The sequence below is a fragment of the Heptranchias perlo genome, chromosome 1 (assembly GCF_035084215.1).
Source record: "Heptranchias perlo isolate sHepPer1 chromosome 1, sHepPer1.hap1, whole genome shotgun sequence".
Lineage (NCBI taxonomy): Eukaryota > Metazoa > Chordata > Chondrichthyes > Hexanchiformes > Hexanchidae > Heptranchias > Heptranchias perlo.
In genome coordinates, this window is record NC_090325.1 from 29,216,996 (window position 1) to 29,243,976 (window position 26,981).

Sequence of the window (26,981 nt, forward strand, 5' to 3'; positions counted from 1 at the left end):
AGGACTCAGTGCAGGATAGGGGTGTTAGGTGATCAGGACTTAGTGTGGGTCAGGCATATGTGCCAGAGTTTAGGTCAAGTTGGAGTTTGCTTATGGTCTAGGATGGGAGACCAGCAAGGAGACAGTGAAGAGTAGTCAAGCCGGGAAGTGACAAAGGCACGTACAAGGGTGTCAGCGGTGGTAGAGTTGAAAGTATGTGGTCTTGTGGTGTTGGTAATGCATAGGATGTGAGGTTTAAAGCAAAGTTGAGCAGGAAGCCATGATCACGAACAGTCTGGTTCAGCTGGGAGAGGAATGGAACCAGTTGCAAGGGAGAGAGATTTCTGGTGAGACCAAAGACTATGGCTTTGGTCTTCCCGGTGTTGAGCCAGGAGAAATTGTGATGCGCCCAAGACATTTGAGTGCTGTAGAATTAAAATAATTTTTTTCTCCAATTTTCCTCAGTCTTTCTGTCCATGGATATTTTTTGTTAGAGATGGCATGCGAGATGCTCCCAAGTTTTCATCAATGTTGCTTTGAAATAGGCTGCTAGTTGGTGGGAGCACTCTCAGTAAGTGCATGATTTTGGTATGGGACTCCCCCACGGCAGCACGGCAGAGATCGGTATGTCAGTACCCGGGAGATTCTGCAAAAGAAAAGTAAGCGTTGCAAGTATTTTACTTATGTCTCTCACAGACCTCGTAAGAACATAAGAAATCTCAAAGCACTTTCCATGAAATTAATTATTTTGAAGTGCAATAACTGCTATATAGGCAAATGTGGCAGCCATTTTATGTAGAGCAAGGCTCCACAAAACAGCAAATGAGATAAATGATCTGTTTTTGGTAGAGTTGGTAGAGGGAGGAATGTAGAACAGGGCACTAGGAGAATTCTCTACTTTTCTTTGAATGATGCCATGGGATCTTTGTCCACCAGAACAGCCAGATGAAGCCTCAGTTTTATGCCTCATCCAAAGGTCAGCACCTCTGATATTGCAGTTCAGCGTCCGTACTGCTTGAAAAAATTCTTGAAGTGGGACTTGAACCCACAATCATCTGACTTGGATGAGAATACTGCCAACTGAGCCAAGCTGACAAACTGAGGTTACAGTGCTCTTGAAGCTAGTTGGTGCTGTAACATCCGACACAACCTAGAAGCTATGGAATCAAGGTCAGTAGCTGGCACCATCAAGATCCATTAAGGTTAGGTTATGATATCTCAGATAACGCACAACAAACTGATGAATATCGGCTTAATGCCTTGCCCATTTGCTATCAGATATTTTGTGTAATGGCCAAAATGCCTCTGAATCAAGAAACCCACCCTAAGCCACCATATTTTTAAATTTAGAGTTGATGCCTGAGTTTGGTATTAGTGAAGTGGCTGAGGGTTGTGGGACTGTTGTCACAATTTTCCAAAACCTATTATTTCAGAAGATTTTTTTTGGCTTGTTCACATATGTACATAAGGGGCCCGATTTTAGCACCTGCTATCGGGTGCGTTCTCGGCGGGGGGGCCTCGAAAATCGGGAAATCCAGGATCCCGACCGGATCCCGCCTCGATCCCGCCCACTTCCGGGTTCCCCGCTGACGCGCCGGCGTGCGCGCGCAGCCCCCGCTGGTGGGAATCCCGCAGGCAATTAAAGCCAGCGGGATGCCACTTGAGAGTATTTACTTAGCTATTTCAGGTCATTGACTGACCTGATTAAGGGACTGTGTGTGATTTTGGATCAACATGGGAGTGTTTCCCACACTGGGGGAAACACTCCCAGATCGAATGGACGTGTTGCAGCTGTCAGCCTGTGGCAGCTGCAAAGGTCCATTTGACAGGTAGGTGGGGGGAGACCCTTAGCCATTGCAGGAGGCCACTCTGTCACTTGGGACAAAGTTTGGCCTCCACCACCCTCCTCCTGACGGTCAAAGTCACCAACCTGCACACTTACCCCGGGGTCCGGAGACATGTAATTACCTTGTGGACCCCCTCAGATGTACATCTTGCGGATGTGGGCCGCCGTAGCTGCAGTCATGACCTCCTCGGAGGGTGAACAGCATCACCAGCCTCGCCGTCCACCTCTGACACGTGGAGCTCCACAACAGAGTGCTGTGACACATCCACCTGTACAGCAGGAGGGAGGGCTACCGCAGAGAGAGATGCGTCGCAGAGGGCACTACCCTCGCCACAGGTTCCAAGACCGAGGCTCAGCCTCCTGGACCTCTCTGAGCAGCAGTGCATACGGAGGCTCAGAGTCACTCGACATGTAGCCGTGGACATCTGCAGCCTCTTTCATGCCGAGCTGCTCCTGGCTGGCCCGTGCACCATCTTCCTACCTGTCGCTGTCAAAGTCACCACTGCCCTCCCGAACTTCTCCACAGCCTTCCAGGGTGCAACCGGGGACATCGCCGATGTCTCTCAGTCGTCTGCGCAGAAGAGCCCTGCAAATACACCTACACCCACTCTGCAGTGACACAATGGGTGGCATCAGTGGTGGGTCCTCATAGTGATGCCCAGGAGCGGGCATTATTGCACAAACCGGACAGGATTCGCGAAGACATGGCAGTAGTGGTGCCAATATAATGTGTGATGTGAGTTGTTCTGAAATTCAATAGAAGTAACAACCATGACAAACCCTCAAATACCCTTGTGCATCCCCTTCATGCTCACGACACGTTTGCCTTACGCTGCCTACTGCACATATGTGATGCATGCCCTGTGGCTGCAGCACAGGTGGTGGCAGGTTGAGTGAGGCTGGCCGTGAGAGAGATGCACGAGAGAGTGAGTATGAGATAGAGCCATGAGATTGTATGAGGATTGTGTTGTGTGGTAGTGGGGGGGTGAGTACTGGCGAGGTGATGTGGCAGACGGAGTGTAGGGGAAAGACTACGTGTACTCACTGTGGCTGACCTACTGAGGTCATTGGACCGCCTCCTGCACTGTGTGCAGGTGGGCGATATGTTGGTGGCGCAGGTGACCCCCCTCTGCCACCTCGAGCCAGGCCTTCCTGGTGGCGGAGGCGGGCCACTTCCTCCCGCCCGCCGGGTGGAAGATCTCTGTCCTCCCCCTCCTCCTCACCCCATGTATTGATACCTGGGGTGAGGCATCATTAAACTGGGAGCAGCGTTCCCCCTGGGCTGCTCCATGCAGTCATCTTTGCTATTTGTTGCAGCATCTGTCAGTGGAGGACTGCCCCTTTAAATAGAGCGCCTCCAGCTGACAGTTCTTACTGCGCATGCGCAGCCCGCCTGACGCGCAGATCAGCAGCGGGGAACCCGGAGGAGTAGGTAAGTGGCTCCAATTAGTGGTTTGCCTGCTACGATCGCGCGGGAAACCCACTAATAACGCGCCCGCTTGCCCACCCGCCGAGAACCCGCACCCCTGCTAAAATCGGGCCCAAGGTGTTTGTTATTTATATAAATTGAGTATGCTATTCTATATCTCAATTCTGTAGGTTTAGCTTGGATCTGTTGTGCTACAGTTCTAAGTCACCCAGTGGTTGGCTGCTATACCTTTTCAAAGGTGCAGTTGAGATCTCAGATAGAATTATAGAATCGTTACAGCACAGAACGAGGCCATTCGGCTCGTCGAGCCTGTGGCGGCTCTTTGTAAGAGCCTTCCAGCTAGCCCTCTTTCCCCGTAGCCCTGCAAATTTTTTCCCTTCATATATTTATCCAATTACTTTTTGAAAGCCACGATTGAATCTGCATCCACCACCCTTTCAGACAATGCATTCCAGATCGTAACTACTCACTGCGAAAAAAGTTTTTCCTCACGGCGCCTTTGGTTCTTTTGGCAATCACCTTAAATCTGTGTCCTCTGGTTCTCAAACCTTCCGCCAATGGGAACAGTTTCTCTATTTTTATCTAAACCTGTCGTGATTTTAAACACTTCTATCAAACCCCCTCTCAACCTTCTCTGCTCTAAGGAACACAACCCCAGTTTCTCTAGTCTATCCATGTAACTGAAGTCCCTCATCCCTGAAACCATTTTAGTAAATCCTTTCTGCGCCCTCTCAAAGGCCTTCACATCCTTCCTAAAGTGCGTGCCCAGATTTGGACACAGTATTCCAGTTGTGGCAGAACTAGTGTTTTATAAAGGTTCAACATAACTTCCTTGCTTTTGCACTCTATGCCTCTATTTATAAAGCCCAGGGTCCCGTATGCTTTTTTAACGGCTTTCTCAACCTGTCCTGCCACCTTCAAAGATTTGTGCACATATACCCCCAGGTCTCTCTGTTCCTGCACCCCCTTAAGAATTGTACTATTTAGTTTTTATTGCCTGTCCTCATTCTTCCTGCCACAATGTATCACTTCGCATTTCGCACTTTTCGGCATTAAATTTCATCTGCCATGTGTCCGCCCATTCCACCAGCCTGTCTATATCCTCCTGAAGTCTATTACTATCCGCCTCGCTGTTTACTACACTTCCAAGTTTTGTGTCATCTGCAAATTTTGAAATTGTGCCCTGTGCACCCAAGTCCAAGTCATTAATATATATCAAAAAAAGCAGTGGCCCTAGTACCGACCCCTGGGGAACAGCACTGTATACCTTCCCCGAGTCCAAAAAACAACCGTTCACCACTACTCTTTGTTTCCTGTCACTTAGCCAGTTTTGTATCCATGTGTACTTTTTTTTTGCTCTGGCTTTCCTTATCAGGGTTTGGGCATAGCTGCATTTTCGAAGATCTCTTTTATACATCCATTTCAAAAAATATATTCTAGCAGTCCAGTAATCAAATATTTATTGGCACATCTTCAAGGCCTGACTTTTTCCACATAGTCCAGGAAAGCAGACAACATTTAGGTGTTTCCGACCGTTTTCCAGGCTAACCATGTGTGACCAAACAGACTAGCCAAGCCACCTTTCTCTCCACAGTTAGCCTTCAGATTGGGTGGAGGGCATCATCACCGGTTGGACTAAGGAACGATTCCATGATGGTTTAACAGTAAAGTTGATGCATCAAATTTTGAAGACCTTAACTTATATGTCACAACTGATTTATGTAAACTGATGGCCCATTGGTTCCTGAGTTTTTTTTCACACCCCAGCACAGACTGGGAATAAAACCTGGGATCTTAACTATATTTAGCAAGTGAGGGCATGTTTTTGGAAAATTACTGAGAAAGTTCATTAAATGGAGATTAAACTGGTCTTTTGTTGATTGAATCTCATTTTGAATTTTTTTGCAAAACAATAAATCCATTTAATTGAATTTTAAGCCTCTGATTTTCCTATAAAAGGCCAAAACCAATGGCCAGTCAAGGAATAGAAAGCTTTAAATTTTTTGAAATTGCCATATTTTTGATGGCTTGGCCATAATAAAAAGGCCGAAGTTTGAGATTTTTTCTTTTTTTTTGTATATTAGGTGGCATAACAGGGTGCAGCTGGAGGCAACTGTAAAGAGGGCAGATGTCTCAGAAATTTGACTCTGGTGATTGCTGGGAACACAGAAGGACTTGGAGGAATTGTACCAGTGGGCAAGTCACAGAATATCTGTAGCCTAATGCATGCTCTGACAAGCCTGAATCAGCAACTGATGGATAACTTTGCATTTGAACTTCTACATATGAAAGATACAGTCCCAGGTGACAACACTGCCTGGAGAGAGTTCCATAGGCAGAAGTTGTGTGTGATTTGCTTCGCTGCTGAGACTTCCTGAGAATTTTTGGATTGATGCAGAATGCTAAGGTGCAGCTGTGGCATGCCTTCTGTTCCTAGCATACATGTGAATGTTTGGCTCAAGTGCCAGCAGCTTTTCCGCTGCTGCTTCAGTCATAATATAGGAACAGGAGTAGGCCATTTAGCCCCTCGAGCCTGTTCCACCGTTCAGTGAGATCATGGCTGATCTGTGACCTAACTCCATATACCCACCTGAGCCCCATATCCCTTAGTACCTTTGGTTAACAAAAATCTATCAATCTCAGACTTAAAATTAACAATTGAGCTAGCATCAACTGCCGTTTACGAAGAGAGTTCCAAGCTTCTATCACCCTTTGCGTGTAGAAGTATTTCCTAACTTCACTCCTGAAAGTCCTGGCTCTAATTTTTAAGCTGTATCCCCTAGTCCTAGACTCCCCAACCAGCGGAAATAGCTTCTCTCTATCTACCCTATCAGTTCCACTTAATATCTTGAAAACTTCGATCAAATCACCCCTTAATCTTCTAACTTCCAGGGAATATAACCCTAGTTTGTGTAATCTCTCCTCGTAATTTAACCCTTGGAGTCCAGGTAACATTTTAGTAAATATACACTACACTCCCTCTAAGGCCAGTATATCCTTCCTAAGGTGTGGTGCCCATAACTGAACTCAGTACTCCAGGTGTGGTCTAACCAGGGTTTTGTATAGCTGTAGCATAACTTCTATATTGTAGAGGACTTGCAACCTTGTTGGAGCTCTCTAATGTTGGAGAGAATGGACTTTGGCATGGATTTGGACCATCCTCTTTGAGTCCAATTGATCTGCATGGATTTGGACTGTACTGGGTCCATTAGCAAAAGATGACTTTTCTCTCAAAAGGCTACAATATTCTAACATGGTGCAGATGTAAGATTTGTATAATGTGAGGTTTCTGATGGTTACTAGCAGTGCTGAGCTTTCTTGACGATGCCTGCTCTTCTACTAGAATTTCTAGTCATCTACACTTGTTTTTCTTAAGAGCAGATGAGATTACCAAATCAAGGGGTTGAGAGTAACTGAAGAGGTGGGTGGGTGGGCAACATCTTGGGTCGTTGTTTATAAGCATCAGAACTTGCTTATCTGCACTAAGTCATTTATTTCTTTGGATAGTTCCAGCACCTGTACTAGTAGGACTGTATTACTTAAGTGCAAGTAGGTGATGTTGTGGGAATTGGAGGAGGAATCTGCTGATGTCCAAATGGGTGCTATTCTCTGCGTACCTAAAAATGGTAGTTCATTGCATTATATCCGAGTCTAGTTAAATGCAACTTTTCCCTCCTTTCCTTCTGACTTTATTGTTTTGACATATTGTCGTGTAGAATGCATTTTATTCCCAAATTCTCTTCCTCTTTGAGGTTATCATTCCTAGTACATTTGTCATTCTTATTTGGTTTATTTATCTTATTCTTTACATAAAAATACTCTGCTTATTTACTTATGTCTCCTGGGTTACCTTGCCTTATCTCTTAATAAGATTGGTGAATAAATGGACACATGTTGATTGTTTTTGCATAAGGAGCAATATTATTCTGTGTAGGAAGTGAGCTGTAACCCCAGAGCCACTCTTTAAATATGGAAAAAGTGCTCTGACTAGAGGACTAAGGCTCCATTACGGCAAGTTCATGACAGTAAATAAAATTAGAAACAAAATAAATCATTCTTTACATCCAGCATGCTGTGGTAGTAAAGGGAGCTGAAAGTTGGAGGCTAAACTCCGTATTGATCTTTTAGTAATGACCGAGAGAAAAAAAATTATGCAGATTTTAATAGCACAAAACACAATAATAAAATAATGAATATATATCTATAGAATTGTGAAAAAAGGCTTGTGTTTTCCAACTGCTGATCTGTAACTGTGGATGGGAAACAGTATTTGCTGCAGACAGAGTTGGTGGTTTGATCTCTTCTAGTGCTGGAGATATGGAATGTAAGTATTCTAGCCAGGCACTTGCAACTTCCTGTTACATAGTTTAGAATGCTGACAAGGAATGAAGTCATTGTGGAAGCACCCCATCTTCACCAGCAATGACAGAAGGTGTTATTTTTTTGTAGTAAATTCCCACTGGTGCTAAGATAACTTAAATCTCTTAGTTATGTTGCAACTATTTTTGAGGTGGAGTCTCGATCCTATTTTTCAAAACATCCGCATTTGTAACATCCACATCTTAAAAATCACAGCCGATATCCCTTTGCCTGACCCAGTAGACAGGACAATGTATAGCCCCTTGAACTTGTATGTTTATGCAGTTAATGTGGAAGTTTGCCATTTGCTATTGGGATTTACAGGAAACCTGAAGCTGAACTTAAACCACCAAGCTATGGCTGCAGCACATTTCTTGTAGTTAATCGATATGGTGCAAATCTAATAAAACCTTTAGGAAGTCCCTTGTTTTTTTATCCTTGAATTAGTTTCTACAGTCAGTGCTACAAATTGGACTCCATGTTATCTGCGAGAGTAGTTAAACTTTCTTTCCCTTTCTGTACTTCATTTATAAATTCCACTTTGTAAATGTACATTTTAACAAAATTAATTCTCAGTACTGATGAAAATAGCTACTAACATTGATGAGTGGCAAAATTTCAAAACTATGGTTGCTTTTCCTCTACAATCTATATAATTAAATTTAAACTTTTTTTAAAAAAGGCAGTATTCCTTTTGGTAATTTAAAAGAGGTTAAAATTATTAAATCTGTATTTTCCTTTCTTAACCTGGTAGTATTAATGTCATACTTAAAAATTGTAGTATTTTTTGAGGGCTAAAGAGAGTGCAGTCTAGTAGTTGATGGTTTTCCCTCTTGGGAGCAACCCTCAAATGAAAAAAAAGGTTTTACTTTTCAATGATTATTTCCAAAATCATTTGATCAATGCTATTTTGCTTGTCAGATATTGCATCTAGTATATCTGTAATCTCACTTTTACTATTGAAATTCTGACAATAGATTGGGTCTTATCAACTAAATGTCCACAGAAGAAAAGTGAATGTAGATTTCTTTAAAAGCAGCTGTAATACAAGTCTGTTATGTAGAATTGCTTTTTGATAAGGCTGACTGAAAGGGATCCTGTCTCTTTAAAAGGTAAAATGGGTGTGTTGTAATCACTCTTATCAAATGGCCTCAATGTCTTTCAAGCTGCCAACAATCGTGCAGAGGGGACTGCAGGCACTGCCGCCCAAATGGCCGGACTACTGGACAGTGGGATCTCATGGGAGCGGAACTGTATCGGCAATGTCCTGGAGGAAGCAATGAACTGTTTTGCTGAGATGCAGCGGCAGACAGAGGAGAGATTCCGGATGTGGATGGAAAAGCTGACCCGCTTGGACACTGATGAGGATACAAAACAGCAACAGAATCGACAGGAGCCCAAAATGCCAACAAGGGGCACACCAATGCCCCCTTCTACTCAACCCAGCACATTTATGCATCTGTCCAGCAACCATTCAAATCCACAACAGTCATATAACCCTTATGTGAACAACCATCCAAATGCCGACAGTACTCCAGCATATCAAATGGTTTTCAACAACAATCCGTTAACTGGTTTTCAGGAGAATGGAAACTCCTCTGGTCATGATCTCAATCACTCAAACCTTTAAACGGTCAGAAATTGAAATCTTATAATTAAACTCTGAACCAAACTAGTGTTTTTGAGGGGAGATCTTTTAACTAAAGATTTCTAAACATCATACATTGGCAGCAATGCAGTTTTTGTATACAATGCAGGAACTTCAGTGGCTAGGTTGTTGTTGATCTCAGAATGACTGCTTGAAATACAGAATTTTAAAGCCAGAAGTCACCATGATAACTATAACAACCTACCTCTGATTTTACCTTTGGTCACATTGCAGGGCATGAAAACTTTTCTAAATATAACTGTTCAATTGGCATATTGACTTCATTAATCAAAATTATATTTTTTTTAATTGTTAAAGTTACAATACAGTTAAATGAAAACTACTTTTACAATTTCAAGTTACTTAATATGTTAATAAAAACACAGTTATATTTCAGGTTGGTGCACCCACAGTTCTGATTTTGTGCATCTGAGACCATCCTAATTTGCAGACAGTGACCAATAAAAGCCCAGTGATTACTGTATCATACGTTGTCTGGGTAATGTGTGAGATGGGGGAATGCTTGTCAAAAGAGTTGCAGTTACTGATGCCTCATCTTTACAAGTGTCCTTTCCTCTTGCCCATCTCCTCTTTCCCCTTCCAATTTCCACCTTTTTTCTGGCTGTCCCCCTCTTCAGTCTCTGCACTCCACTAAAGCTCTCTAGAATCTTTGTTTTTGAAAATTGATAATATAGAACCTGCTTTACGTCTGCTACTATTAGGATAAGAACTGAAAGTACTGATATAAGTTTGAATCACATTTGTAATGACACCCCAGTTTCCCCTCCTTTTACTCCTTTCAGTACAGATAATGGATAGGCAAAGCCTCTGAAGCCCCCATCACTTGGCACCAGTGCTACCGTGTACTTGTTTATTTTTCATCTGGCCTGCATTTTGCATCAAAACTATTGCACATTAGTGAACAAATGTAGAAAGTAATTCCTCTTTTGGGAGTGGGGCAATAGAGAGAGGCAATATCTATTCTGACTGCATGACCTTTCAGTAATCAACAGGAATTGAAAATTGCTCAGTTCAGGATCTGGGATGAACTTCTTTGGATCGTACCAGCAGAAATGATCAATTTCAAGTCCACTAAGCCAGTGGTAAAAGTTACACTATAATAACGCTATATTGTGTTTCTTCTAATGCCACATCGCTAGCTTGCAGTGTAGTGGCAGAAACTGAGCATTGTACATGGTTGTCTCAGGTTTAGAACACATTGACCCAGTCAGCTGCACAAATATGTTCACAATAGGTTGGGGTGTTGAACTGGCCACTGGGGCAATTATATAATTTGCCTGCAAATGCCAAGTAACATCTCTTCCTCCTGTCTTGGATTTGGGATATTTCCCCTGGACCAACTGACCTAAGGGAATCAAGCTTTGAACTGTGTCTCCAGACTGCAGATGCAGACTGTATTTTGTTGTCCATCCCCCCATCCCCACATCCCCCTGTGCCCTGGACATGTTGGTTAAAATGGTGAATATCCTTCAAATAGAAAATAGTTGGAGTATGGCCTGGACCTGGATACCTATGTGCATACAGTGAATAAACCAACCAGGAGATTTCTGAAATGCTTTCAGTTACAATTGAAATGTATTTTAAATTGACCAAATATTTACATCAATCTTCAATTTTAGGTCACCTAACAGCAGCAATAGAAATGGACCTGGTAGAGTAGGTGATTCGTGTAAAACTTGAATAAATAAGACTGGATGTCATTAAAGAGAGGTATTTTTAAAAATTAAACCTTTTGATGACTGAGACCCTTTGCAAACTGAGCCATGGGTTTCCACCTCCTAGTTGGTATGAAGCTATAAAAGATCATTGGAAGATATAGATTATAAATTTGAGATTTTATGGATAATGTGCTTGTACTTTATTTACATAATCTCAAAATAACCGATTGCTTGACAAAAATATACATGTTATGATGCAGAATACCCAGGAAAGCTTACTTTGCATAGGGATCAAATTTCATGTCAAGGTGCTCCCGAATACCTCAGAGAGTTAATTGCATGGGATGGTACTGACCAGAAAAATCTTAGACTTGATCCTTGGTCTGTGCTGAGATAACTTCTACTTTGAATGGACTTAAAGGTAAGATATTGGCGGCATAAACATTGAAATCATTTAAGTGACAATTGGAAACCGTGATTGGGAGATTTTTCTATGTGGATGGGTTAAGATCGGCCAAATGGCCTTTATTGTCTGTATTTATCTTGCGATCTCAGCTCGGACAGTAACAGGGGTGTTGTAATTGGCAACACAATACCCCTAGGCTAAGGAGGGTAAATGATCAGCCAGGGCTCTTGCTCATGATTGCTGTCCATTGACTCCTTTTGGAAGTGCACATATGAATGGCAGGTAAGGGCAGGAATTAGGCTCTTTTGTGATGTTTTCCAAGGTTGCCTAGCCCACTGACGTTCACAATCTAGTATCGCACGTAAAGAATGCCTAATTGGGTGAAGTCCAAAAGGGCTGCCTGTGAAAACCTATCCCAGCATGAATTGGTACTTTCAGGAGCAGGAGAAGAAATTTGGAAAGAGAAAATCCTCATTCAAAGATTGTAAGGGTGAGGGAGAAAAACTTTCAAACGGTGTATGTATCTTTCAGGGTATATAAATTAAAAATAATTTAAGCCACCACTCCCCCAGTGAAATGGCCATTTTGATATAGTAGATTCACATTATTAGACTATCCTAATGCCAAGGTCATGGGCATAACGAAATATGCGTATGTAAATTTTACCCTTTTATATGTCAGTAGGCCTTTGGTGAATGTGCCATTCTGTTAAACGGTTACAATTTAAATAACTGAAGATTAGGCTTAGTTACATTTAGAATCTCAATAAGAGCATGGAGCTTCCATAAATGTGAGTTTTTTAAAAGAAAGAAACACAAGGCATGTTCTTTAATCTTCAAATATACTCACTGAAGTAACTTGAAGTTCAGTATTTCTGTGGTTTATACAAAATGACCATGTCCAACTGCTTTAGTTTATCCATTCATTGCATGTGCTGATAAACCAAAGTTCAAACTGTGCAAAAAAAAACTCTTCCTTTTGGGAATTCTTAGATTTAAACTTTTTTTTAAAAAAAGTAATGCAGCTGACACTTGCTGGCTATACATAACGATGTTTAATGTTCATTAATAATACAGTGACATCAATCTAGATGGATTTCGGTGATGTAATATGACCCTGAATCACAGCCTTGACCACTGTGTTATCTGTCTGTGCCAGTCTTGGGAGAAGAAGAGAAAAAGGGAAGGAGACTGCCTGGTATTGGGATCTGGAATAAATGTTGCATGGCTGTCCATTAGACATGAGAATTGTTCCATTCGTGAACTTAGGTGGGTTATTTGAATAGGGTTCCTAGTGGAAGAGTTTGTAAATCCCACTGACAAAAATTCAGGAGAGAAGAGGGTCTCCTTAAAAACTGAGTTGTGCCATTCCTAATTTTCTGAACTTAAATTTTATGCTGTTACTCAGCCTCCTAGGTTGCCCTGCCTGTATTTCATTGTATTGGATTTCTATTACTAAAGTTCACAGGGACAACTTCATGGCGTAGAGCTTTCTTACGGACTTTCGGTCTTTGCTGTCAAATTACTGAGAGTTTGCTGATGACACTTTGAATTACTGTTTAACTAAAATGCTTTGGATGCCAACTGGTGTGTTGCTGCAGGCATTTACACGACTACTACCAATGGTAAGCTGTGTTTTGACTTGTCTTTTCCATCACCAGAAATCTATCTGTAATTTTGTCGTCTTACAGTATTTACGAAAGTTAAACTTAACAGGGTATTGTGGTAAACAGTTCAAATGAAACCTCTCCAAAAGCTATTTTTCCCCCCCAAATAAAATGTGGAAATGGCCCAAATGACACGAAGTATTTCAACCATCTTTTTTGCAGACCTATTCATTAATATGGAATCTGAGCTTTTTATGGAATCAGTGACTTCCATCTAAACAGCCAAGTAAAATTATTTCATGGGCAGGCAGTTTTGTCTGATGCCCACCCTCGAATTGGTTGAATATGTACATTTTAGGAGGACAAAACTGTCACTAGTTTTTGTGTATGTGTTGTGTACTAATTTTTAAACCATTCAGTTACCAGTGATGGAGGACAGGTACCCCTTAACCGTTGTTCTCTATCCCTGATTTGAATGCTGTTAAAAGTGACTGGGAACGTATCCCTTGATGGTCAACCTGGATTGAATTTTAACCCTCAACTAAATTTGATTCCATGGCCTTTTGATTGCCGCGGGCTCTTACTGTCGATAGGCAACCAGAGTTCTTAATTGTTTTCCTTTGTCCCCAGAATGGTGATGCCTTGGTAGTAGCTAACTAGCTATTGAACTTGCCAAAAGCAGTGTCATGACGACTGCGATCATTCTTTGTAGTTTGGACATAGTTGTCCACTATAGATTTATTTTGCTCCTTGCTGTTTGCTGTCCAAGCAGAGAGGTTAAAGGCAAAGGTTCAGAAGGCTGCTGGATTTTGTCTTCATGTGAGAACTTTTCTGCTGGGAACGGGGGGAAGAAAGAGGTAAATCTATAATGGTTTTTGTAGTTTAGGGTTTATTGTTTTTTTTAACAATTTTAACAATATCACGAGTGGTCATAGTTGGTTGATTGTTTACAGCCCTGTCCCCATTAGTTTGAGTCCAGGGGAATCCCTGATGCTAAACTTAAGATCAAGAATTTATTAGCTGCTGTTCTAGATAGGGATGTCTCACCCCAGAGTGGGGTGAGAAGGTGCTGGCAGCTTTAGATATCCTCCCCTTTCTCCTACTCGCCAAAGTATAATTGGAAAGTCGCAGAACAATGTCTGCTTAGTTGTTCTGCATGATTCTGTGTTATGGTGTGATATGCTGTAACATTATGCAACGTGATAAGTGCCACCTCATATGAAGGTTTGCGATGCAAGAAAAATCCAACACCCACCACCAGTCTGTAGAGAGAAATGCATTCTCCTTGCCTCGCTCTCCCAAAAATTGTTTTAAATTTCATACTTCCTCTTACTTGGTTTTGTCGATTTACCAGTACATTAGCGATAAAGCAGTCTCTGAAATGTCTGGCTCACTATAAGGATGAATGTAAAGTATCTCCAAAGATACTCTTCTTGAGCAGTTTTTGAAAAAGCAGCTCAAGCAAATCAATGGAGACAGGGTTTCATCTCTTTAATCTGTTATTGAAGCTGCTATTTGAACTGGAACAGTGAGTTATTAGTATTAGCACAACTTCTATAGACACTAATTGTGGACAGTATTTACAGTGCAATTTGCTTTAAAACAATAAACTCTGTGCTAAAGGTGGACACAAGTACCAGAACCTGTGATTTATATTTTTTTTAGAGATGGTTTTAAACTCGTACCTTTTTTGCTTTTTGACATTTTTCATATTAACTTTCAAAGCCATTAATTCCTTTTGTAATACAGATTTTTTTGCTTGTCTTTTCATAGTGCTGCATTTTTATGGCTATGACTAGGAACTGATGGCAGCCCATGATCCTAACTACATTCTCATTATTGATTGACTACTCTTAAGCTTAAAGTTTCAGCATCCCATCAGTTCAAGGAACCTGAGCTGATTGTGTTGGGATTCTCTTGGGGAGGAAGGTTGCTTCAGAACTAAAAACGAAGTTGAGTGCATATTAAGGCGAGCATCAATATTTTATCTAAGCATCATTTTACAATAAGCCTTGCTCCTGAATAAATGGATGAAGTGTATAAAAGATTACAAAACTGATTTTTTACAAACTTGATCCACAATGAGACATGACAATGCACCAGTTGTATTTCACCCCAAGCACCATTGTCAGTATTACAGCCATCAGCTTTTAAAAAAAAATCACAAATTGCAGACATCCTTTGTAACGCTGATGACTCTATGACCAGCAGGAAGTGTCCTCATTATCTTGCTCAATATGTCTACTCTTGTGCAAGACTTAACGCGAGTGTTGGTAGGCTATTCAATCTGTTCTTGTCCTCATGCACACTTCCAGTAGGGGTTTCTGGATAATCAGCAGAGGGACCCAGTCCAATTTTCCTCCATATCAGAGGCCACTGAAGCCAGTTTCACCACAGCAGAACTACTCTCTTTGGCTCAACTACTCACTGGTTAAATTCACTGAATCTTCTGTTGGAGGAGTGGGGGGAGTATTCTTGAAACAAGTAGTGTTTCCTCCCGCCCATGTGAATTGCTAGCTGTCGAATGGGATTGTGCGGCACAAGCTAGAGGAATGGGAGATCTGTCTTAGAAACCTGTGCAAATAAAATCTTTAAAGAAGCACTTTTTATATATAAAAAAAATTTTGACTATCCTTTTTTCACGTAGTCATAGAATGTAATTTCAGTCCATTAAGTACATGCTGGGTTTTCTTTGCTTCTACATGAGCCACCTAGTCTGATCCAACCTTCCTGCTTACTTCTCATACTCTTCAATATTTTTTTTGAAGCAACTATCCATTGCCTCTATAGTAGAATGTATAAACTCTGCATCAACAACTGGCAGAGAATTCCACATTCTTGTGTAATTTTTTGTCTGACCTCTTTTAATTCTTTTTATTACCTTAAATTAGTGCCTTTTTGTTAACCTCTTTCCAACCAGTGGAAAACAATCCATCACTATCATAACCATGAACTCTTGTTGATCTCACGAAAAATGCTCTAACTTCTCAAATCTCTCTTCATAACTGTAATTCCCTCCTCCATGGTAACATCCAAGTGAATCCACTCTGCACCCATTCCATTGTCTTAAATGTCCCTATAATGGGTGCCTAAAACTGTACACAATACTCCAATTGTAGCCTAATTTCTTGGTATATTCAACATTACCTCATTTCTTTTATATTCTATTCCTCTACATATAAAACTGAGGATTCAGTTTGATTTATGTACGTGAACCACCACTTTTAATGACCTATGTATCTGCACTTCTTTACTGAAAATTCTGTTGTGTTTTTGAAAATCATTGTAATGACATAATATGTAATTGCATCATTGTGCAATTACATATTATGTCATTACAAAGAAAATTATGTCATAATATTCGCCTACCCTAAACACAAGTTTGAAGTGAAGGCACTGCCTCTGTCGAGAATGATTAAATTTTTCTTCTCCCACCCCTCCAGTTTTAATTTGTACCAAGACAATTCACTAAATGAAAGAAGTGCTCCCCTAATTGTAAGTTAGTATTTTTAATCATCCAGGCTCAGCTGTGGCTAGATTTTGCATCTTGAAGCTTAAGCTTAATGGAATATTCCTGTGTAAGATCCTACAGTAGTCATCCTTAAGCATTCCTTATCTAAATACAATCTTTTTTTAAATTAGGTTTTAGTTGATTTTAATTTAAAGATGGCTGCCTTCTCAGCCCTAACATGTGGTATTTCAGTGCTTAGTCTCAGGTTGCAGATCACTAAGATTAAGAAGGATGTCCCTTACTGAATGACAATTCAGTTCACTTGAGCGGCGCCAGTTTACTTCAGATTTTTGGAATGGATACTTGCTGTAGGTCTATAATTATAAGAAAAATTGCAAAGCCAAATTTTGATCCACATCATTTTAATGAGTCAGTAATGGTTTAGATTAACTCCCTTACCTCACCATCACTTGCATTTGTGGAAAATGTAGTTGATAGAATACCTAACAGCACTCTTCTCCTTGTTAACGGTTTGCAAAGTGTCAAATAGAGTAAACAAATCATAATCCATCACAATTTTGGTATAAACTGTGTTTTCAGATCACAAGATCTTTGCAAGATCACAGTGGCTCCCAGTAACTGACATCCAGAATTGTTGCTTGTGTCCATCTTTACTTTCTAGGGAATTGCTATTGCAACACCTTACCTACGTTATGTAACGGTATTGTTTGCCAAGTACTGTATTGCCAAAAACCCTGTAAAATCCAGAAGTGTATAATACTGCAACTTCAATGAAAATAAATTGTTCAAAGAGTAAAAACTCCTTTTGGCTTCTTCACCTTCTGTTTGTACTGATGTTTCCAGAGTGCAGCACTGTAAATGTGCCTGGTGCAATAGCATTTGGTGTGTTACAGACTAGGAAATGGGATGCACTTGAAGACTTGAGTATCCATGTACCTCACGTGCCACCCTAAGTTTTGTTTGCTTTAACCTTGAGTATTGCAGTGGAAATTGCCTGCAAGATTAGTAACTTCTATTAATTTTGTTTCATTTTGCGAGGGGTGCAGCTTAAGCCGCATGTAAAATAGCTAATTCCTGTGTAAATATTATCATCAAAGAAACCTAGCAGAATCTATAGGAAATAAAATAACTGCTTTGCAAAGCCTGGGGAATGTTTCTGCCAATGGTTAAGAATAAGAGTTAGAGCAAAATCCTACAGATAGTGTTTAAGAGCATGAGTTTTCAAAAATCGATGGGTAAATGACTTCCAGTTTCCAGCAAATGGGAACTTTTAGATTTGAAGACTAAAAACACCAGTGGTTAGTGAAGTGTGTTGTGGAACTGGAATTGTTCATGTACCTTTAGTGCTCTGTAAAGCTGTGCATTTTCCAGTTACCCCTAATCACATCCGAATCCTGAAGAGAAAGCAGTGGCTATGTATGGGTAGATGCAGTAATCCATATACTTGCTTGCCCTGGGTAGGTGATCCAATAAGGATTTGGATATAATTGCTCAATGTTTACTGATTAACCCAAGTCTTATTTTTATTATCCATTTTAAGTTTATTTTCATTATCCTGGGCAAGTATTCTGACCATAAGCCTTTAGCAGTGCTGCTCATGAACTGGCTGCTCGGACCTGCATGAGTTCTTTTTCCCCACTCTCCACCATTTCTTACCCCCTCTCCATCCAACCAACAGTTCCGTGGAAACTGAAGATTTTCCATGGGGATACAGTCACCCGAACCTGTGTTGCTATTTACCTCATTTTTATTTCTCTTCGCTCCTTCCTTTGAGGGCAGTGACCTCGATGAACCCTCACTAGGAAGTTGGCTGTTACCTCTGGCTTTGTGTCGAGTGTTATAACCAGTGTCTGATGTTGAGTTGAGATGCATTCCCTCTGCTCCCCTCATTTGTAGTCTTATTGCTTTTGATCAGTAACCTTTGGGATTTATCCTTGTTTTTTTTTGCTTCCTGAAATTGATGGAACATTGTTTTGTATGGAAGTGAACTAATTCTGGTTAACCAGATTTAATTTATCCCACTCTGAAGACTGATCTTTTCGCATTCAGGATTTATGACTGAGCTCAGCCATAGAGAGGGCCAAAGGGTCTTTTTGCAGTGTAGATACTAAAAGAACTTTCATTTATAGATTATACTGCCTCTGAGTGCGATAAATCTATGTGTCATGTGTAAGAGGGGGTAGAAGTTGAAGCATCTTTCAGAAGATGCAGCATTTGAGCCATTGACATTTTATAAATGTGAATTCTGGCTTTCTATTGCTGTGACTGAACCAGTTATAGTAAAAATGCAATTGAAGAACCAAAAGCAAAAGTACATTTATTCATTGTAAAATGATCAGCACCAAAACATGTGCAAGAAGCAATGTTTTGTTTAAACAGCATCTGCTTTTGCATCTGGCACAAATCATTCATAAAAATGATAAAGGTTCCATGAAATTAAACATTTTATTGACTTTTGGTCCCACCCCTGTATGTGGACAATAGTCCAGTGAGTTCTGTAGAAAGCGAGGCTTCATTTCAATATTGGCTCAGTCCATCACTTGGCTTATTACTGTAAAATCAGTTGTCTAAGTTGCACCTGTATACAGGTCACTAATTGCCATTTTGGATAAAAACCATGAAAATTGTATCAGCATATAAATTTCACTACTATGTTTATAGAACATATACACCATGATTAAATTATATTCTTGCACTTTATTTTGAAACATAATTTCACATTGAAATATCACAAACCAATACATGCTCACCCCCTTTGAGCAAACAGAATGGTGATCATTTTAGGCGCCATATTTTCATGTGAAAGGAATCTGGATCCTAAGAAGTGACAGAGAGCTGGAAATATTTATTAAAAGCACAGTGCATTTTACTTTCGCTAAAGCTGTTGTATCTGAATGGCTGACTTAATTTTTGACTATGCTTAATGTAAAAGCCTCTTTGAGCTGCACCACAAAACCCTGAAACGAATAGGCTTTTTTCCCAACCCCGCCAACCCTGGATAAGAGCATTTTAATGCCTCATACGCTGTCTCAGAATACCATGGTCCTTTCCCTTGTAGTGATCTGCACTAAAGCAGTACGTTTCTTAAGCTCAGCGACGTGTTGTTTGGTAACACTGAAGATGCAGGACCACAGCTACAGAAATAACCAGATGTGCCTATACTTTCTGAATCTGAAGACTGGAAATATTTGCCAAACATTTTTTAAAGGGTAGGTGCTAAAGTATTTATATTTGCATGTATGTACTACTGATGAATGTTGCATGTCATTAAGTGTCTGCTCTATGTATTATTTGCGCTTATATAGATATTGACTGCAACAAAAAAAATGTGGAATTCAGTTGGTCAGTGTTAATTTGCTTAGTTCTGCACCAATACTGAATGCGATATTTGTTGGACTACATAATCTTACAGTTTGCAGTATAGCAATGTATGTATATTTGCTTTATTTTTCTAAAGTTTAAAACTTAAATGGCTTAAACCAGCAGTTTGGTCTTGATAAGTGCATAACTAGTTCCCCCAGAAAGTTTTGTGCATGATCAGGACTTGGGTTGCATTAAAAATGAAAGGGAATGCTACATGGGAGTTATACTTGGATCAGATGTGTTTTGTTTTTCTAGCTTGACCATGATAACCAATTTTTTTCTTCCTATTTATGCAAAGTTCATGTATTTTGTGATGCACTGTGCATCAGCACACTTTTGGCCAATTTTATTTATAATCAAGTATTTTCTGTTGATTAAAGGATCTCCTCATGGAAAATACTTAATTATATTTTTATAGTGAAATAAATTGGACCATTTAAAAAAAAACACTGGGTTGACTCCTGTTGCAAAGTGCATATGTGCCAACATCAGATGAGGATAGGTTCAAAACCTGCTGTGCTACCCACCCATGATCGTATAGCCTGCTAATACCAACTGCCTGGGCTCCCAAATGGCCACCGAGGCGAGGTACCAAAGAGCTGCTAGTACTTTTGAAACTGTATACCCAGGAGTCGCTTCTTTTAGAAGAGGGGGACGATAAGCTAATTCTAAGCATGCATTCACTACCTTATGCATTGTCGTTTGGTACATTACACAAAATATTTTCTTTTCATTCTGATCATGTCTTTCAGCCCATAGTAATTATGTTGAACAAAATTGCATGTTTGTGTTTGCAGTCTTTGGAGACCACCTGTGATTACCAAATTTAATCTGTTGCTACGCTGTACCATTCCCCATACTCCTTTGTAAATTTGAGATTCAGTTCTGTTAACTCTGTGCCAATCAGTATAGTCCTGCTGTATGTAAACCCATCTTCGCTCCAAACAGTCCCATCTTCTAAAAAGTATCTTCTGACCTACATTGTGGGCACAAGTGAGGCAGATTAGATTATATTGAGGAAAGTGATATCCATATCATTTGAAATAAGCCCCTCTGGTTATTACATCTAAACTGTATGTTCATGAAAAGCTGCTGGCACTTTATAGATTTTAGATAACTTCCCCTTTCTTGTGAATTATGCCAAACAGCAAAAAGGTACAGAATTAACCAAGAAAATGTACACTCAGATAAATGTGGACAGTACTGTATGTGTTGTAAGATTATGTAATCTGGTGTGACTAGGATCTGATAGTTTCATCATCCATCAGATCCATTCTTCTGATTCATTGGTTACTGTCCTGTTCTTCTCTCCTCTTTAACCTTCCTGAAAAAATGTGTTTACTGTGTTTTTTTTCAATTGAGTCAGACGAATAAATTAGTTGGTCATTTGTGAAAGAACTGATGTAATGGACCATCAACATGTTTATCTCTTGTTCTGCTAACTCGAAATACCCTCTAAAGCTATGTTGTAGTGAATATTGTTAGTTTGCTTTAAGTTAATACTTATATACTTCTGTTAATGGAGGCAAAAATGCACAGATTGCTTAGGCGAGAATTAATTGCTGTTCACTCAATTGTGTCAGCCTTATGCAAAAACCATTGTACTTAAGTTGGGGTTTTCCTGTACCAACTTATTAATGCATTGAACATTACTCCAGTTGGTTAACCCTGCCACTAATTTATATATGTGGTTAATTAATGTCTCCTACTTCATAGCAAGCGTTAATGGCTGTATTAAGCTTTGTTGACAGCATTTGGCCAATAAGTAATGTTGAGTGGTGCACTCTTGTCTTTTAAAGCCTTTATGTTTGTGTGTCTGCCCACGTGCATGCAAATGTTTTTTTTATTAGTACATAGATGAAAGGAGACATGCTGCACAGATATAGTAACAATTCAGGTGTAGATGAGTATATAATGCAGTAAAAAAGATGGGTATAAAGTTAGCCAACTTAAAGGAAGGGAAGTGAGAAGTTTGATGCTCTGTTTTTGAAACTCTGTCTTTGTGTTTTCGCTCCCTCTTAGCCTCCAAACCTAATCTCCCTGAAGCGCACACTACCTGTGTTCAGGTGGGAGATCTGCTCTCAAGCCGTCTCCCATTGCTGCTCTTTACTGATTACTGGGTAGAGTATGACAGTAGTCCTTGCATGACTCCATCTGTTTCTTTTACTCTCGCTCCCCTTTCCCCACTTACAACTGCAATTGGCAACTCCACCAGGTAGCAGAGTGGGAGGGCAAATGTGCTCATGGTGCAATGTATTACTGCTCCAACACACTCTGCTGTCTGACTTTCAAATAAGATTTCTCATAGTAAAAGATGCCCGACAAGATTATTTTTATGGGAGAAAGAAAACCTCTCATGTTTCTAGATTTTCTGTCAAAGTTCAGCGTCACAATCAACAGTTTTATTTACACATATTCTAAGGAATACTGCATGTACAGTTGTACTACTGATATATTTCTAGAACCATGAAATTCTATCACAATGCATTTAGCAGTGAACGAGTTAAATGGAGAGTAATAAACACCTGAGAGTCACTTACAAAACAGAAATCCCATCTCGGTTCAGTTTATCACCTAAACTGCAGGAATGAAATTTAAGCATTTGATGTATCATCTAATTGGCAAGATGATATTACTGCTTTGAAAGCCCTCTTGTGTACCTATTTGTAATATTTACCATGGAGCTTGTGGAGCATTTGTCAGCGATGGGTAGACATGTAGACATCAACCAGTGCTCTCTCTATAGTTTCATACATAATGACGTCCACTCTGAAGAATTACTTTTGTAATGCTTAGTTTTTAATTTGATCCACAAATTTTTAGCAGGAAATAACAAATAGATTAGGTATTAGCTAGTATTGTGTTTAGTTAATGCCACCCAAGTCTTTTTAATATTTTTCCTTAGGGGAGTCTCATTTTCTGTTTTTAGTGGTCAATAAACGTCCCTCCCCATACAAGTACTTTTTATGTGCTTATCTTTTTTAAAAACAGATTTCTAATTCAAGAAAGATTGTCTTCCTCACACTCGACAGTCCATTATCTTCACTCCTAAAACGATCATAACATTTATTTACACAGTCCCTTATGTCCTCTTTGTTTTCCACACGTATCATTTTTGGATGTATCATCACATTTCTGTTGCTGCTGTGATTAATTTCCATATATCTGCAGGGATCAAAATATTTCAAAATCGTTGTTCCAGAAGCTGTCATGCCAAGAAAAGTATAGTTTCTTTTTCTTGTGGCTGTTTGAGATTATTAATGCATTTTCTACTTTCTTCAAACTTTTTTCTTCCTCAAAATATATATTTTTTAAAATCTTTCTGTTTGGGAGAAGGTTGAGAATTTTTATTTTTCTCTGAACCACTGTGCAAAGTTTACAATTTCTCATGTTTCAAAATCCACCAGATTAATAGGAATTTACCAGGTGATTAATTGTTCATGGTGTACAGCCCAATTTAGTCAGGGCTGAAGAAGTGAGAATCTCTTTAAAGTCCTTCTCTGTAGAGCTTCTTGTCTTGTTTGATGAAGGGTCATCTTCATCCAAAGTTATCATGTAATTAGCTTACAACAGATTCTTCACTGGACAACCATGAGTTCTGTAATTCTCTGCATCTCGAGTCTCTGGGGCGCAAATTGGAGAATTACAGGCCAAGTAAGGCTGATTATTTAGCGAGAAAACAGAAGCATCAACATATATGCACTTTTCTCATTCATCCTAGTGAAAATGAAAACCGATTGGAAACGTTATTTGGCTCATGTATATGATTTAAGCTTGTTTCAGGCTTAAAATAATGCACATTTCACACCAGCCGCCAAAGACTGATGCAAGGCTCGAGGGACTAAATGGCCTACTCCTGTTCCTATGTTCCTAATGTTGTAAAGGATAGGAATTAGGAACTAGGCATGAGGAACTAACCATTAGCTATTCCCTATGTGATTGCTGCATTGTGGATTTGAAGGGTTTAGATACTTTATTAGCAAGTTCTAAAAGTGGAGATGTAGGTTATAAAATGCCTTTTAATGTTAACTTGTGAGAAACATAAAGTTGAAAAAAATTAGATTGCACCCAGTATCTCAGGGCAGATTGTAGATGTTCCAGATGTGAGATAATTTACAACAGGCACTTGTAGACCAATCTAGGATTATGTTATGCCTGATGGAATCCAATTATTGAAGGCAGTCAAGAGAAGGCCTGCCCTTTGAGAATAGTAATGTCAGCGCTTGAAGAGGATGAGTCTTACTTAAAATAACAATGGCAGAGTAAATGAAGCAAGATATCACTTTAATTTTCAGCGAGTTGTACTTTATTAAAGTAGCACAAAAAAGATATGTGAACTAAAATATGGTGAAACTTATTTTATATACGCACTTTACTGAATCCTTGAATACAAATCTGAATTGGAGGAAGTTGGAGGAGTTCCCTCTGTTGCAGAGACTCTGGATCCTAAACTCCTTTCCTGGAGTTTTCACAAAACATGCCAAAATAACTAGTCTCCTCATTTTGAAGAGTCCCTTTCAAAACGGAGCACTCTAGAATCCACCAAACCATCTTTATTAACTTGGACCTAAATATGGACTTTGTCACCTCAGTAACATTTATTGAAAGTGGATCAGACTCTCTTAGGGGCTTTGTTTCATCCAACTGCAGGTTCCTTGCAATATCTAGGAAAGTGGAAACTTTCTACAATTACACTCGATAAGTGACTTCCTCCTTTGAGTGTTGGTGACAGTTAGATGTTTTTCAGCCCAGCTTTTCTGACCCTTGCCACCTGTACAGCCTAAGTGTTCTTCCCATATTTTATTAGATTGTCTGCCCTTTGGCTGATTTCAGATTCCTCTTCCTTGGTATGTTGGCCAAGGTATCCTGAATTCAGATGGGTGCTCCTTTTTTTCCCACTAGTTCCTTCCTCCCGTTCCATTCAGAATTTTGTTTTAAAACTGTTTCAGTTTGTGCTGTGCAATAGATGTGTAAGATGCCGATTTATGCCCTTGCCATACAGTGAGTTTTCTAATCTCAGCTGTGCTATTGTGATTGGAGAGGTGCTGAGTAGAAGGTAGAGGGATTGTAGCCCTGATCTGCTTGGTCACCTGATAACATCTTGACGTGGAGTGATAGGTCGAGGCACATCTTTTAGATCGTCCTCTTCTCTGGAGAAGGTGAGGTCATGGGTGTGTCCAAATGGAAAAAGGAAAAGATAAAGGACTAACTTCAAAATAAAACTGCCCTGTATTATTATGTGCACATAAACACAGATTTATGGGCTCAGGAAATGCAGACTTCTGCTTTAACTGAACTTTTGCGCACAATTTTCCCCAGTCAGCACTGATCAGATTTTAGTTTTTAAAATGTTTTTGTGGGTGTAAAGTTTACTTTGTGCCATGAATAGCCAAGCATTCAGCCCTGGTACAAAGTACCTATCTAAAAATAACATATACACCTTCAGTGTTCCACTATCTACCTGCCATCAGGTTGACCTTTTGGCTCAACAAAGACAGGTAGTCTGGGATGTGGTCTCCAAAATAGAGTGTTTTTGATATTGCATGTTATCTTATTAGAGACATGCTTAGAGATGCAGGATAGTTCTCTCCTTCTGTCCTAATTTCTTCCTCTTTCCCTCCCCACAAATGGTATTGTGAGGAGCACTTTGACTTGGACCTGGTTAAACTTGCCCGTTAGTGTTTGACTTCAAGGCTATAATTCAATCTGGGCTCCTCACACGGGAGTACCAGCTGATAGCCACCCTCATTGCTATTTCATATCTTTGAAGCAAATATGGGGACAAGGTGTGTGGCAACACATGAGTATGTTAAGCAGTCACAACCAAATGAGCCTTGAAGTTTTTGCTTTGCATCTTTGTACATAACTGCATATTAGATGAATAGAGTAACTGAAGCTAAGTGTTGTTTTGAAATTGAGGGAAGATAATGGGTGTAAGGACTAGGTGGAGCACGTGCCTTATACAATTGGCTGAAAAGTCCCAAAATGAGGCCTGTGCTGATTTTACAGGGGGTTGGGGGGGGGGGGGTGGTGAAGAATGAGAAGATTCCAAAACAGTATTGCAAAAAGATTCTGCCTATTCTAATTGACTTAAACAAAAATTGTAAGGATACTGAATGGTAAGGACTGCTTATGGTAGCTAGTTTGTTCTCAGAAATTGTGCGTTTGTGTGTTGTCCTGCCCATAGTAAATACATCTTATCCTGCCCTTTCATCCTGCCCTTTCATGCTGCCATTCTTGGTTGGTGGTAGCATATATGTATTGAAACTGCAGTTCCTAGTTAGACCGTGCCTACAGTGCTGTCCACATTTAATGCTTTGTTTTCAGAAAATCAGCAACTTCTTTGGGAGTTCTGGTGAATTAGCAAAGCACATTGAGCCTGAAAAGTTTGAGAGTTGGTGTTTCTTTTTGCCTTTTCCCCTATTAATGCATTTTCATTCAAAAAATTATAGTAATTCTATTTCACTGTTCTAGAAACTTCTTCTTCCTCGCTTGTGTGCATGCTGGAGGCTGTACTGCATTTAACAAGGCAATAGATACAGGAGACCAATGAACGGAGGGATAGTAGAGGCTTTTCACTCGAGAAAGCATTGTAAAACATTTTCTGAATTATTTTAGTTAACCACTTATCACAATTGTTTTTGTTTTTCCCTTTTTGCCCTCTTCCACCCTCCTTCCCTTCTGTACATGTGAATAAACTCATTTCCATTGTGTTGTGTGTTCTCAGATGGACCTCCAGTGATAGCACACTATGATATTTCTGACACTAACTCCGACCCAGACGTACTGAACGTGGACAATCTTCTTGCAGCTGCTGCCGTTCAGGAGCAATTCTCTTTCGGTCATCACGAGTTTAAGGTGAACACAGTTAGGAACCGAGGATTGCTGGAACAATGCGTGGCAGGTCAGTCTAACGAGATAAGTACCTGTCTTTTTTTCCTTTGTCTCTGCATTATATAAAGTAGGTTAGGTATACTAAGACATTATAGAATCATAGAAGTTACAACATGGAAACAGGCCCTTCGGCCCAATATGTCCATGTCGCCCAGTTTATACCACTAAGCTAGTCCCAATTTCCTGCACTTGGCCCATATCCCTCTACACCCATCTTACCCATGTAACTGTCCAAATGCTTTTTAAAAGACAAAATTGTACCCGCCTCTACTACTGCCTCTGGCAGCTCATTCCAGACAC

General features: G+C 40.1%; 1 protein-coding gene across 3 annotated transcripts in view; it reads left to right on the forward strand.

The window, feature by feature from the left end:
* The window catches only part of ark2n (arkadia (rnf111) N-terminal like PKA signaling regulator 2n), a 129,820-nt gene that overhangs the window by 86,127 nt on the left and 16,712 nt on the right, over positions 1-26,981 (forward strand). For 2 of the 3 annotated variants that reach the window (XM_067983036.1, XM_067983026.1), the window contains one exon: positions 26,515-26,691. In XM_067983036.1, coding sequence (XP_067839137.1) covers positions 26,515-26,691 — 177 coding nt within the window. Of the gene's footprint in view, positions 1-8,779; positions 17,228-26,514; positions 26,692-26,981 lie in introns of those variants that run through there. The other variant, XM_067983045.1, reaches the window with a different exon arrangement.